General features: G+C 40.4%; 2 protein-coding genes across 2 annotated transcripts; both read right to left on the bottom strand.

The window, feature by feature from the left end:
• Positions 1-307: 307 nt before the first annotated feature.
• Positions 308-3,744, bottom strand: LOC117296647 (leucine-rich repeats and immunoglobulin-like domains protein 2). The gene is given in 6 exon segments (XM_033779670.1): positions 308-973; positions 975-1,268; positions 1,270-1,346; positions 1,349-1,467; positions 2,152-3,140; positions 3,727-3,744. Coding segments are annotated over 6 exon segments (2,163 nt in total).
• LOC117296942 (b(0,+)-type amino acid transporter 1-like) lies at positions 3,693-14,079 on the bottom strand. Its single transcript, XM_033780046.1, has 12 exons — positions 13,921-14,079; positions 12,460-12,721; positions 11,171-11,416; positions 10,657-10,782; positions 10,123-10,228; positions 9,258-9,302; positions 8,350-8,473; positions 7,780-7,883; positions 7,145-7,241; positions 6,475-6,624; positions 5,691-5,859; positions 3,693-3,844 (listed from the first exon to the last, which is right to left on the bottom strand). The coding sequence occupies exons 1-12, from the start codon at positions 13,930-13,932 to the stop codon at positions 3,765-3,767; spliced, it is 1,521 nt and encodes a 506-aa protein (XP_033635937.1). The 5' UTR covers positions 13,933-14,079; the 3' UTR covers positions 3,693-3,764.
• Between the last annotated feature and the right edge of the window lie 253 nt (positions 14,080-14,332).

Below are 14,332 nucleotides of genomic sequence, written 5' to 3'. Positions count from 1 at the left end.
TAAACAAGACCCTACCAAGGAAACATGTTTCTTAAAATATGTGTTTTTAATGGCGATATCGAAGTAGGCCTTTAGGTTGACGGTGCAAATAACAGTTTGGATGAACAAGGTTCTACCAAGAAAACCTGTTTTGGTTCAAAGAGGTGTTATGGGGAGTTGTGTACTGTCACCGGTTCATATTGTGTCTCGGAGCGGTCATCTTCCTCCCCTTTATTTCCGATGGCGTTTTCGTATTGGAAAGCTGGATGATTGCCTGTCCCACCGCATGTAACACCCTCAGCTTTGCTATTGTCCAGGACTTGTTGGTTCACGTACCACTGGTTGGCTGAGTGGTATCACCCTTTCTGACACCCTTACTGAAACTAACTTTGATATCCGATGTGTTACTTTGATGCGTTAAGTTTTCTGATTCAACACTTTTCTTGCAGCACCGACGGAGAAATTAGATCAAGACAACTACAGCAAGAGTGACAGTTATGGTGATAAATACCGTCGGGAGAACAAAGACTAATAAAGGCCAGAGATTCGAGTCTTCAGATGGTGGGTCGGTAACGGTGACATTGACAATAGCACTGTCGGCATCACCGAAAACGTTTTCGGCCACACACGTGAAAATCCCGTGGTCAGATTCCTCCACTGGTAAAATAATATGCAGAATCTGTTCTTGTTGAAGAGTGAACCTGCCTTGCCATTCGTCTTTTAACTCTGTCCCGTTTGGAGAGATCCATGTGATTTGAGGAGCCGGAATGCCAGTAGCTTTACACACGAGAGTCGCAGTCTGTCCAACCACGGCTTTCACAGTCTGTTGATCCACTGTGGCTTTCGGAGGTTCACATGAGAGGTCTTGAATGTCCAAGTCTGTTATCACTGAACCCTCATGTATTGGTCCTTCACAACGAGGCTCAACATACGGTGGGTTGCGACTCAGCCAGTCTCGCAGACCTGTGAGTCTACAATCACACTGCAGTGGGTTTGCCTTCTAGCTCGAGTTTAGACAAAGCTTGATTCCTCCCTGACAGTGCAAACACGACTTGGATCAGGTTTAAACTCAGATCCAGAAACTGCAGGTTTTCACAGTAGCCTAAGACACTCGCCGTGTCGCGAATCAGATTAAAAGCCAATGTCAGATTCTGTAGGCTGGTCAGGTCGACAGCACAGTCCTCTAAGTTGACAAATTGAAGCTCATTTCGGGATAAGTCTATGGTCAGAATTTGAGGCATCCATCGAAACATCTGTGAGTTGACGCTAGTGAGTTGATTCCCTGCGAGGGTACAGACTCTCCAACGACACCAGACCCATGAAGTAATCAGGATGTAAAATGGTGAGTCGGTTGTTGGTGATGGGGACTCAACTAAGTTAGACTGGTTGGAAAATACTCCTACAAACAAAGACGTCAGGTCATTGTCATCGAGATACAGTGACTGTAGCTTGAAGAGATGGTCCAATGCACTTTTGGGTGATACTTGTGTGGATCATTGTTTTCTACTTTTAAAATATCTTTCTAATCATATGCATTTTGTAATAAACGGTTACAAACGCTTTTCAAAGACCAACTCGACCGATCCAAGGCAACATGTTCCTTTAATGAAACAACATTGAAAGAAGTTGTAAATACTTGCACCTGCTCAACCTACATTAGCAAGATGCAATTGCAGTGACAAAAGTTATGCATCCTAGTTTGATTATTTTTTCCATTCACTATCTTACTAATTCATATTTGGTATATATGTCTCTGAGAACGATCAACAAAAAACATTGTCAAACATTACCTGCTGAATTGTTTATCACGTTAAATAAACCAACTCTGTTATTGTTTGCAACAGTACAATTGAAAGGAACCCCACCATGGGTGTGGGAACTGCTTACCGGAGGCTAAGACAGGTGAAAGGCCATTTAGATACTTTGGAGACAGTATTTGTGCACTTTTAGAGCCTCTTTGTTCTGATGGGGATGAAAATGTTTAGTTTGGTAGCAGGCAGGGGACCAATTAGACTGTTATAAGGCCATGTATAGACAACTTGTAAAGAACGCTCATCGCACTACTTCTCTTGTGAATCATACCTGGACAACTAGGTAAAGTAGTCATGACAAAACAAGAACTCTCAGTGGCAAAGCATGGTTGTGGCTTAAAAATAAATGGATGTGATGTATAAGAGATGATTGTTTGATACGTGTAGCTCTGTCAGATTTGCAAATCCTGATAGGGTTGTAGAAGACAGGTTTGCCAGCAGGTTGGTGTCGGCGTTTAAGAACTCTAGAGCTTCGGCCCAAACTGGTTGAATTAAGGAATCGAATGAGTTGTTGCTGATGTCCAGTTTCTTTAATAGGCGTCTATCTTGACTAAAGTAAATAATATTCGCGAAGTCATTGAACACATTGCTGTTTAAATTTAATTCGGTGATCTCCATAATATAATAGAAATCGGCACGCCAAATCTGGTTATGACTAACGGAAATTAACGCAATATTAGCTGGGGGATATACCAAAAAGTAAAAATAACGGAATTCATTGTGATCTAAAAGTAGGGTGCTAATGGGTTCAGCCAATCTCACCAAGCACGATTGTATTTGGTTAAATCGAAGACTGATGCTATCACATGTAGACGTATCTTTCAACGGATAGTGTACTCTGGTTATCAAATTATGAGCTGCAGAGAAACTTTCCAAAGCATTGCAAATTGGAACTCTTGATATTTCAGTTGTTATCAAGTTATAGTCCAGCAAGAGGCTTGTGAGAGAGCCGAGTTGACAATCTAAAGGCAAACCGGAAATGATGTTGTGTTTGACTGACAGCTTCAGCAGGCTACTACTCAACTCATGAGATCCCAGTAGTGACGTCACATTAGAGATGTTATTGTAGTCGAGGTACAATTCCTCCAGCCTCCTGAACGTGCCATCAAAATCGTCTGGTGCCAGCCCTGATATGTTGTTGTGGCTTAGATCCATGATGAGGGCGTCTGGGTAGTTGACGGGGATGCAGTCGAGATTGAGTGAAGTACAGTCAGCCGTTGCAGTAACGTAGTCGTAACGACACTACGCATGACTGCATGTCGACGATCCAATAATATCGACGCAGGCGACGAGGCAGCAGGTCAAACCCTTCAATATTGGCCGGACTGACAAAAGGGCACGCAATATCACCTAAATGGAATATCAGTCCAACCTGGATAAGACAATGCACAAACTGATACAAACAATATTCAACAACTATTAAATAACAACACAAACAAAAATGGATTATATATAGCGCACGTCTACACCAATAAAGTGTCTATAAGGCGCTCGAATAAGCTGAAACATTTTAAGACATGTGTTCGTGTGCCCCCCCCCCCCCCCCCCCACATAAAAAACAAGAGACAAATTAGCACCTTAAAGACACTGGACACTTTTGGTAATAATTGTCAAAGACCAGTCTTCTCACTTGGTGTATCTCTATGCATAAAATAACAAACCTGTATAAATTTGGACTCAATTGTTCGTCAAAGCTGTGATCCCGAGAGAAACATGGAAGAAAAAAACATGAAATTTCTTCCTATGGTAAAAACAGGATGGCAACCAATTGTCCATGTGATTAAGCAAACAACAGCTGACTACCAGTAACACGCAATATGCAACAAATTGAAATTTGGTAGGTAATTCTGTTTTCATCAAAGGAAGAAATTTCATGCTAAACAAATCTGTGTGCTTAGCAGCTCTATGAAATTGGGCCATGGACTCGAACAAGTACTCTGCTGATCAGAAACATCAAAGCTTGAGACTGAAGATCTATGAATGATGTTGATTTCGTTCTAAGTGGGTCGATGGGCTCAAAAGGAATAGCTTCTGATTGAACAACGTGAACTGATCTGTAGATGAAAAAACACGAACAATGCTTTATAGGTCTCACAATAACAAGAAATGTTTTGTATGTGGTAACTTACAATTAATTTGTTTAAGGAAGGTCACAGCAAATTTTGAGATATCAGGAGTTCATGAATTCTCTGTTTTATTTGGATGACAAGGAAAGTTAAAATCTGCCGTCTGATGTTACTGTTGGGCCACCATAGTATCTTTTTGAAGCAAGAACACTGCAAATTAAGATTATTCAGAACAGAATTGTTACTTTAAAGTCACCTGGAAGTGGTATTTTTTCAAAATAATGCTTTTGTCACTAATATATGTGTTTTGATGAGTGGAATGTGAATAAACAGTTAACTAAGGTTTTAAACAATCGGTTCTTATTTTATTTACAAATTTAAGAGTAGACCCAGACCCGAGAGGGCACTGTTCGTGACGTCAATCGAGGCAGACTTTGCCTGTAATGCGTAGAGTAAACACAATTGCAAAGTACATGTACGGACCAAGTCGTGAGTTTGTACGGTTTTTTTTCGGTTTTTTTCCGGCAATGCCGACCAGGTGTATTACTGCTGAATGCAGAAAAATGTACCAACTCACGACTTGGACGTACATGTACTTTGCACGTGTGTTTACTATACGCATTGCAGGCAAAGTCTGCCTCGATTGACGTCACAAAAGGGGTAGGCGGAGTCAGCCCCCCAAACAACTTTATATACATTTTTAAACATATAAATCGTGAAAAACAATTACTAAAAAAATTGTTTTATTGTTCGTAAGCATATACTCTTATGTTTGAAAGAAAAACAAATTCTATTTCCAGGTGACTTTAATATTCTTAAAACTGACATTTTGCATGATGAACGTTCGCAGAAATAAGTTGCGATATTCTTGACCTTGCCGAATTGAGAATTCGTAATTGGTCATGTTGAAGCCACATCCACTTCCCGATACTGTATTTTTTTTAGGCCTTACACAAAATGGGCGGCTACAGCTACGCTACGACTGTTGCTTTGTGAGTGGCTAAGGCTATCATATTCTTAAATACACTGGAAACTATTGGTAACTGTCAAAGACGAGTCTTCTCACTGGTGTATCTCAACATGTGCATAAAATAACAAACCTGTGAAAGTTTGAGCTCAATATTGGTTGTCGAAGTTGCGAGATAATAATGAAAGAAAAAACACCCTTGCAGATGAAGTTGTGTGCTTTCAGGGATGCTCGATTTCGATACCTCGAAATCTAATTCCGAGGTCTCGAAATCAAATTCGTGGAAAATGACTTCTTTCTCGAAAACTACGTTACTTCAGAGGGAGCCGTTTCTCACAGTGTTTTATACTATTAACAGCTCCCCATTACTCGTTTCCAAAGTACGATTTTATGTTAATAATTATTTTGAGTAACTAAAGGCAGTGGACACTATTGGTAATTACTCAAAATAATTATTATCATTATACCTTTCTTGATTACGAGTAATGGGGAGAGGTTGATAGTATAAAACATTGTGAGAAACGGCTCCCTCTGAAGTAATATAGTTTTCGAGAGTTTTCCACGGATTTGATTTCGAGATCTCAGTTTTAGAATTTGAGGTCTCGAAATTAAGTATCTGAAAGCACACAACTTCGTGTGACAAGGATGTTTTTTCTTTCATTATTATCTCACAACTTCGGCGATCGATTGAGATCAAATTTTCACATGTTTGTTGTTTTATGCATATTGTGAGATACACCAAGTGAGAAGACTAGTCTTTGACAATTACCAATAGTGTCTACTGCCTTTATTAACGCACGCTAACGCGGAAATTTAGCCATAGCCTTATAGCTGTAACCGCTAATTTGGACACGGCCTCTGACTTACTCATGAATGGGAGTTGCCGCTTCCCTGAGACAAAGACAAAGTAGACACCAATGCCGATTGCGACTACTAGTAAAGCGTAGAGGTATTCCAGTGTTGGTTGGGTGATAAGAGGCACCAATATCATGAACACTGAGGCAAGAATAGCAATGATTGGCACCAGAATGTTCACCTATAACCCATCAAAATACAAATAAAGCAAATTAGCTTCAACTCCATTGTTGATAAACAAAGGGCGCCGGTTGGCACGGCCGGCAGAATGAATAGCAAAACAATTAATCCCGTTACAATTTTTTTTGACCAATTTCAACATTTTCTGTAAAGATTCTTAAGCTGAAAAATCTCTTATGATTTGTTACCAACAAATTCTACATATTTTTGAACTGTGTAACACGTGCGGCACCATAATGTAGCCCGAGCCCTAAATGTAGCCTGACCTAAATGTAGCCCCAAACATTTAGGTACATGTTTGGGGCTACATTTAGGGCTCGGGCTACATTTAGGGCTCGGGCTACATTATGGTGCCGTGCAGTAACATTTCTAGAAACTATGGCTATCCGGTTTTGCTCATCATTATGGCTTTCCGTATAGTTATCCACCCTCGAGTTGGCAAAAACTCGGGCTGTGAAGTTGCAATCGAAAGTTCTATACAAAGACAAGAACTTTAAGAAGACAACAACTTTCATTAAACGTGTCACTGAAATTCAGAACTTGGCAATTAATCATTTTACATAATCCTCATGAAAACGGAGATTTTGAAAACCACAATAAAGTAATCCTCCCTTACCTTGAAAGGTCTCGGTCTATCCGGGTACTTGTGACGTAACACCAACAGAGAGCAAAATGCAGCGCCATCAAACAGCCAAGATATCAAACCAGAAAATTTGATGATGGAATTGAAGTCTCCTATAACTATAAGCAAGATACCTATTGATCCCTGCGTAAAGAAAATGGACAAACATTATTGGTCATTCTGGGTTAGACTGATTATTTTTTTCTAAGAAATAATATTGTGCTTTGGGAATAACTCCATCTATTTACTGGCAACTTGGGATAGGCTTTGATCTGTGCCGAGATTCTATTCTCTATTAATGTCACGCGGTTAAGGGTCTGTATATACGTTTTGTAATGACTCTGCATAAATGGCAATACAAACTAACGTGGTTAAAAGTACATAATTGTGGACACAAATGCATTTTTACAAACATGTACACTGTGATGTACAAAAACGCATGCGCCATAGCGGTGTGTAATATTACGTTAACTCGACCATTAAACTCAAGTTGGTGCGCGAGGTATTAACGGATATCGTTAAAAGATGTGAATAGAAGAGTTGAGGCCTCGTCACACGAATTAGTTTACAGGCAACCATACCACGCAATCTCCAAATAGAATCAAAACTGTTTCCTGGAAAACGTATACATGTACTTGACCAGTTCCTTATAAAAGCATCTCACCTGTAGAACGATTGCCGGAAGTGGGGTCAATCTCTTGACATTGACCATTGACATGACCTTGATCATATGACCTTCTCTTCCGGCAGCAAAGGTTATTCTTAAAATAAAAACATAAAAACAAACAAGTAAAATATTAATTGCTAAACCCTGCAATGCCCCAGCCCTGACACATTCACACGGCTGCCCCACCGGTGAGCAGCCAGTAGACCGTAAAGTATCTGAAAGCACACAACTTCGTGTGACAAGGATGTTTTTTCTTTTATTATTATCTTGCAACTTCGATGACCAGTTGAGCTCACATTTTCACAGGATTGTTATTTGATGCAGTTGAGATACATCAAGTGAGAATACTGGTCTTTGACAATTACCAATTAAAGTGTTATTACAGGTCAAGTTGGCCCGGAAGGCGGAAACTGACTAAAAATTACCAAGAATTGGTTCAAACTGACATAGAATCTGAGGAAAAATCAAATCTTCAAGCCAGTTTCTGGATCAACTTGACCCGGAAAAAAGTAAGGCCCCCACGATACCCGAATCACGGTAAGTTCTAACAAGTCTGTAGGATAAAGCGTACCCTGTTCAAAATCAAGGCAATGGCAATCAAATAATTTAATAAAGCATCATCTGATACTTACCTTGGAGCTGATAAAAGCGCCCCAATGAGACTGCCGAAGGTTGATAAGCAAACACCCAGCGGAATCAGCCACGCCATAATGCCCAAACATCGCTCAGAAAACGTCTGTAGTCATTTAAAGAATCACAAACATGAAATTTGAAATTAACTTTTTGAACAGTGCAAGGAGCAGGATTGGGTGCTCTAGTACACCCGTGATCGACATCTGATTAGCAACATACATGCAAAGTGACGTACTCACTCGAACGACTTGATTGGAAGCCTATAGGCCCTTTACGAAACCACGGCTTTGGCTTTGGATTCGGCTTCATCAGGATCCGTCCTCTCATCTGAGGCCCTGGAGGCGTACATGTACGCAAAGCACGCGCACTTTGTAAAAACAACCGCCTGGCCAAGCTAGCATGAGCCGAATCAGTATTCTGCTCGTAATCAGGAGAAAGACGTTGTTTTCAGAGCCAACATGCCTACAAAAGAGGTTTTACACAAGGTTGTACCCGTAAGTTTACTAGGCCCTATTTATTTATAGTTTCTTCCAATCTAAGAGTTTCTCAACACACGTTATTTTACTTACCACTGCCACAGCGCTAGAAGCTAACAGCTCTACGGGCGAGATTACAGTGAAGTATGCGATGTTGGTCAAAAGATATATCACCGTTACCATTGGCACAGCAATTATAATAGCCAGAGGAATATTTCTGAAATGAAAAGATAGAATAGCACAATACTATTGAAGAATAACCTTTGATTGTGTGTGGTAGTAACTTAAAACCTCAGTTCCTTGGCTCGTATTCCAAAACTTATGTGTATCGTATAAGCTATTGGCATTGTCTCACACACTAACGCTGCTTCATTCGTCCTACATCTATATGTTAACACCGTACGTTGTACCCTGGTTGTAATAAATGTTTGTAGAGCCATGTCGGGGGAACGAAAGCATTTTCGCCTACCTCATACCTCAATGTTGTCTTTAAATTGCTGCGTATTATTGAGTCATTGTGCAATAAATACATATTGCTTCTATAATTCCCACTTTAAGGAACACATTGTCTTGGATCGGTCGAGTTGGTCTTTGAAAAGCGTTTGAAAACGTTTGTTATAAAATGCATATGATTAGAAAGATATTTTAAAAGGAGAATACAATGATCCACACAAATTTGCCTCAAAATTGCGTGGTTTTCTTTTTACTTTGCGAACTAACACGGTCGGCCATTTATGGGAGTCAAAAAATTGACTCCCATAAATGGCCGACCGTGTTAGTCGACGAGGTTAAAGGAAAACCACGCAATTTTAAATGATACTTGTGTGGATCATTATATTCTACTTTTAAAATATCTTTCTAATCATATGCATTTTATAACAAACGGTTTCAAACGCTTTTCAAAGACCAACTTGACCGATCAAAGGCAACGTGTTCCTTTAAAGTGCATTAGTTTGTTGTGTGTATGACAGTATTGAAATAATGGATGTAATTAAACTAACCTTTGGGGTTTGATAATTTCCTCCGAAAGATTGTTGAGAATTTGCCTGTATATAATAAGAGTTAAAGACACTGGACACTATTGGTATTTGTGAGAGACCAGTCTTCTCACTTGCCAATAGCGTCCACTGCCTTTAAAAGAAAACAGAACACATTAATATTCGTCCGATAAGCTGGTATTGTTTAAGTGAACGGAACAAAATGTTTACAAAAGAGTTGAACAGCGACTTCAGAAAGAAAACTGCGTGTGTCTCCGATATTATTGTTGTACTGAAAAGTGTTTAATTTATGGCCAACTCTTAATATACATGCATACGGGATTTGAGGCATGGATGGTGAGGTATCAACATATTTGGTTTGCGGTAACATCTTGTATGTATCTATCTTGTCACGTAGATTGTGTTCTTTAGAAAACTATATATTGCTTTATATTCTTGACTACTACAGCGGAGTGGATCTTCGGAATTTGGGAGACTTCTCAGTAACTGAAAATAGCTGCCCTGCTTATTTAACTTCTACCTGGGCGGAAGGTAGAAAATCGGCCGACCTTAAACTTGAGCTTATAGTGGATCGTTATTAACTTCACTACTGCGCAGTGAGTTTTTGATTGGTCTCAACGATTTGACTAGCTTGATATAGTCATCGTCATTAAATGGCATGTAATGCTGTGCGTGATAGCTAGACTTGATACAAGTCCCGTTCTCGTGCGAGAAGTCCATAAGCATATCTTGCCAACTAGCAAACAAAAGCTATATGCATGCCGGCTGCCCAGAAGTTTTCTGACGATAGGCGATGGGGTGGGACTGACAATACAATGACTTTTACCGGATTGGGACTTGAGTCAAGTCTAAGGCCAAGCATACTTACCATCCACTATATGCCCAGAAGCCATGATAGAGTGCAGTGCCATAGCCTCCGATATCAGTCGAAGTTCCAGAGAATGCCTCAGACGGATTCAAATACCGTGTTTCACCTATAAACACCGTTTTAAAATAGTTTAGTTTGGCATGGCTTTATTGTTGATCATTAAGTAAATGTGAAATATATTATCTCCAAATTGAGTAGCGCAGTGGATGGCTTGGTTAGATCATAAAGCGTCGTATCATGCAACAGATCAATAGATGGGTGGCGCGTGACGTCACTGACCGCCATCTTTGATCTAAGGCAGTTGTTTCAATGCTGCCATACGTAGTGCATGCGTGTACGCGCTGCGCACGACTTTCAGAAAACGATGGCCTTTCACAGAGAACGTTTCATCAAAGATGGCGGCCAATGCAAGGGGCTATACTCAGCAGAGTTATACCCAATTGGGTTAATCTAAATGCGAACAAAAATAGATCGATGCTCAACATAATTATTCTCAGCTTGAGTTATAATAGGAGATGCTATTTGTGACCTAACCTTTGCATAAATTAACAGTTCCTGCGACGATGATGATGACGAGTGCCATGACCTTTGCCCCAGAGAAGAAGATTGGCAAGCCACTGGCGACCTTGACACTCATGCAGTTTATGAACACAATCAGCACTAAGAGAAACAATGAACGGCATAACTCATGAAATCTGGTCCTTTTCTTCAGGAATATAATCTAGAGTGGAATATGGACTGCTACATTTCACAAGGTGACTAAGATGATGAGGTAATATAGGCCTAAAGCGGCTGATTAATTTAAGATCAGCTGTTATATAGTACGTTCGGCGTCAATAGTCATACATTGTGGCGCCTACTCAATGTAAATTCTAGTAGTAGGCCACTCTCGAAGGACTGATGTGAAGCGTCACCAGAGTCCTATATTGATAAATATAGGACTCCTATATGAAACAGTATGACACGTGACGCATATAGTCCACCAATCAAATTACAAGGGTTTATTTGTGCGGTATGGAACAATTTTTAATCATTAAAGTACACTTACTGACGGTCAGTATTGCAAATAGTTTCACAGCTGTCGCTGGGGGCGCACAGTCACCTGGAATGACGTAATCAACTACGTAGGTACCAAACGTAATAGCCAAAAGAGCAACTGAAGAAGGTATTGTGATGATTGTCGTCATCCAAACCACTAAGAAACCCATAAGGTTTCCAAATGCGTACAGCGTGTAGATGTAGGTACCACCTGAGGTGGGGAAGAGGGCTCCGAGCTCGGCATAACATAACGACCCTTTAGAGAAACAAACAAAAAGAAAACAGATTGTATACATCGAACCACCGGTTAATAACAATAGTACTCATTCTAACTCTCATCCATACACTCTTGATCTGCTGAGATGTAGAACAAGGAGCCGTCCCGGCAGCTTAACTCCACGCACTGCTCATCTCTGTTGAACTCCCTGCCAGGTGCATGTTTCCCCCATCCTACAATCTAGACTGTTTTAAAGGCAGTGGACACTATTGGTAATTCATAAAACCTTTCTTGATTACGAGCAATGGGGAGAGGTTGATGGTATAAAACACTGTGAGAAACGGCTTCCTCTGAAGTGCCATATAGTTTTCGAGACAGAAGTAATTTTCCATGAATTTGATTTCGAGACCTCAAGTTTAGAACTTGAGGTCTCGAAATCAACCATCTAAACACACACAACTTCGTGTGACAAGGGTGTTTTTATCTCGCAAGTTCGATGACCGATTGAGCTCAAATTTTCACATGTTTGTTGTTTTATGCATATGTTGAATTACACCAACTGTGAAGGCTAGTCTTTGACAATTACCAATAGTGTCCACTGCCTTTAAGAGGAATATTCATATACCTTGAGCTCCACTGAGTTCTTTAATTATGTTTTTCTGCTTGTAGCCCCATACAATGGCTCTTAGCCTTTTTGGGGGAACTTGAGAAAACAAAAAACAAAAAAGAACTGGGGTCACACTACCCCCGACCCGGGTTAGTCTGCCTCATGATGTTGGATTGGAGTAGTGTGTCTTTACTCGCCTTCCACTTCATGACCCCGGTTCAAACCCCTCCGGGAGCACTATGTAGTTTGGATTTGAGTCCATACCTTACTGCGTAGGTTGTCCCTTAAATATTTTCCTAGGGTTTTCCCTCCACATCACAAACTGAAACTTCATTCTTTGCCCCCCCCCCCTAGATTCTTGGCTAGTAGGATTACAGTGATTTAGATAAGTTTTTCTATAGTCCTTGGCTCCACAACCAGGTTTGTAAAATTTAGCCAAGATGGGTGATGTGTTGTGTTTATTTTAGTTTCTCACCTAACCCTGAAATTATGGCACAAAATATCCACAACACCAGGCTCATCCCAACGCTGTTTGTCCCGACTAGAATTCCCTTTGGGGAGATGAATATGCCAGAGCCTATCATCGCCCCGACGATGAGGGCGACTCCACGCACCAGACCAACCTCCCTTTTCATTTGGACTCGTCCATCCTGGTGAGGAGCTCCGCCGTTGATTCCATTAGTCGGATGGGTGGTTCCGTTAGTCGGCGTGGTGATCTCTTTCTCATCTTCACCGCTCTGCAATGAATTAAAGTTGAATGACCCAAAGGTTTATAACGGAGGGGCTTAGTAATTCATTCGTTCAAAATACCAAGGTTGGATCCCATGTACAAGCCAAGCCCCGCCCCTAATCACACCCATCCGGGCCTACGGACGCCAACACACACAACTCAGCTGGATGTAGTTTTTAGATAACACATCGGCATTTGTATCCATGAAAACAGGCGCAGGAACTGGGCATAAACATGTAAAGCACAAACAACTTGCTAAACACAGAACTTATAGGTATTACTTAATAGAAACAGGTTACCAGCAAAACCTTATTCGTATTTATTTAGCGCCCACTGTTTTGTGTTTGTTTCTTTTTTGTAAACTGGTTTGTTATGCCACTACATTTTCCTTGCATACATTCTCCACCTAGTTTTGCTTTATTACTTTTTGTTAGGGGGTCCATACTCATACTCGACACGCTTTGCTTTTTGTGGGCCCCCTCAACTCCATCACCTTGTGCATTGTATTGGTTTTTGTTTTGTTTTCCGTAAGTATATTTTGCCTTTGCTTGTAATTAATGTTGTATTATTGTGTTTGTTTTCCTCATGGAGGTAGAAGTAGCCCTCCATGGTTATCTCATGTATTATCATTATTGTTTTAGCTTGTAAAACATTTTCTTCATTCACTGCCTTGTGTTATGTTTAATTGTTTGGAATTGGAAATAAAGTGAATTGAATAAAAACAAATTGGAGTGTCCACGAGTGCCTTAAAGACAGTGGACACTATTGGTAATTGTCACAGTTGGTGTATCTCAACATTATGCATAAAATAACAAACCTGTGAAAATTTGAGCTCAATCGGTCGTCGAAGTTGCGAGATAAAAAATGAAAGAAACAACACCCTTGCCACACGAAGTTGTGTGCTTTCTGATGCTTGATTTTCGAGACCTCAAATTCTAAATTTGAGGTCTCGAAATCAAATTCAAGGAAAATGACTTCTTTCTCGAAAACTACGTCACTTTAGAGGGAGCCTTTTCTCACAATGTTTTAATCAACCTTTCCCCATTACTCGTAAACAAGAAAGGTTTTATGATGATAACTGTTTTGCGTAATTACCAATAGTGTCCACTGCCTTTAACGTCTTCATAAAACAAGGCCATGGTTCACACCCAAGCACTAAACATGAGCTCTTGTATTGATAACAGTTGATCAATCAAAGTTCCTTACCTTTGAGGTCATGTTAGTACCAAAGATTCCGATCGGCACCTCCAGATTTGCAGGTTTCCCCTTCTTTTTCTTCTATTCCAGTGAACAGTCGCTGGGAGTGTGTGTTTTTTCAAAGTTATATGTTTTTTTCTTCGTCGAGTTTTATCAGCTCAAACGCTGTAGGCCTACCCATACAGGTTCGGTTAAAAAAAAACAGTCACTAGTTCACAACACATATTGTGAGAGATTCATAGAGAAGGGATTTCTCTATTGTGAGATTTAACAAAACCTTGAAGCTATTTGGCCGACTCTTTTGTACGGCTGTGTATATAGCTGGTATAGCTGGTGCAAATACACTACGTTCCACCCCACTGATCTTAAAGGAGATCAGCCATAACGCCAAAACTCAGGGAACTTTGTTTCTATCAATTGA

Source organism: Asterias rubens, chromosome 11, assembly GCF_902459465.1.
Source record: "Asterias rubens chromosome 11, eAstRub1.3, whole genome shotgun sequence".
NCBI lineage: Eukaryota > Metazoa > Echinodermata > Asteroidea > Forcipulatida > Asteriidae > Asterias > Asterias rubens.
Note: the sequence above shows the minus strand (reverse complement) of the source record. Positions and strands in the feature narration are given on the sequence as shown.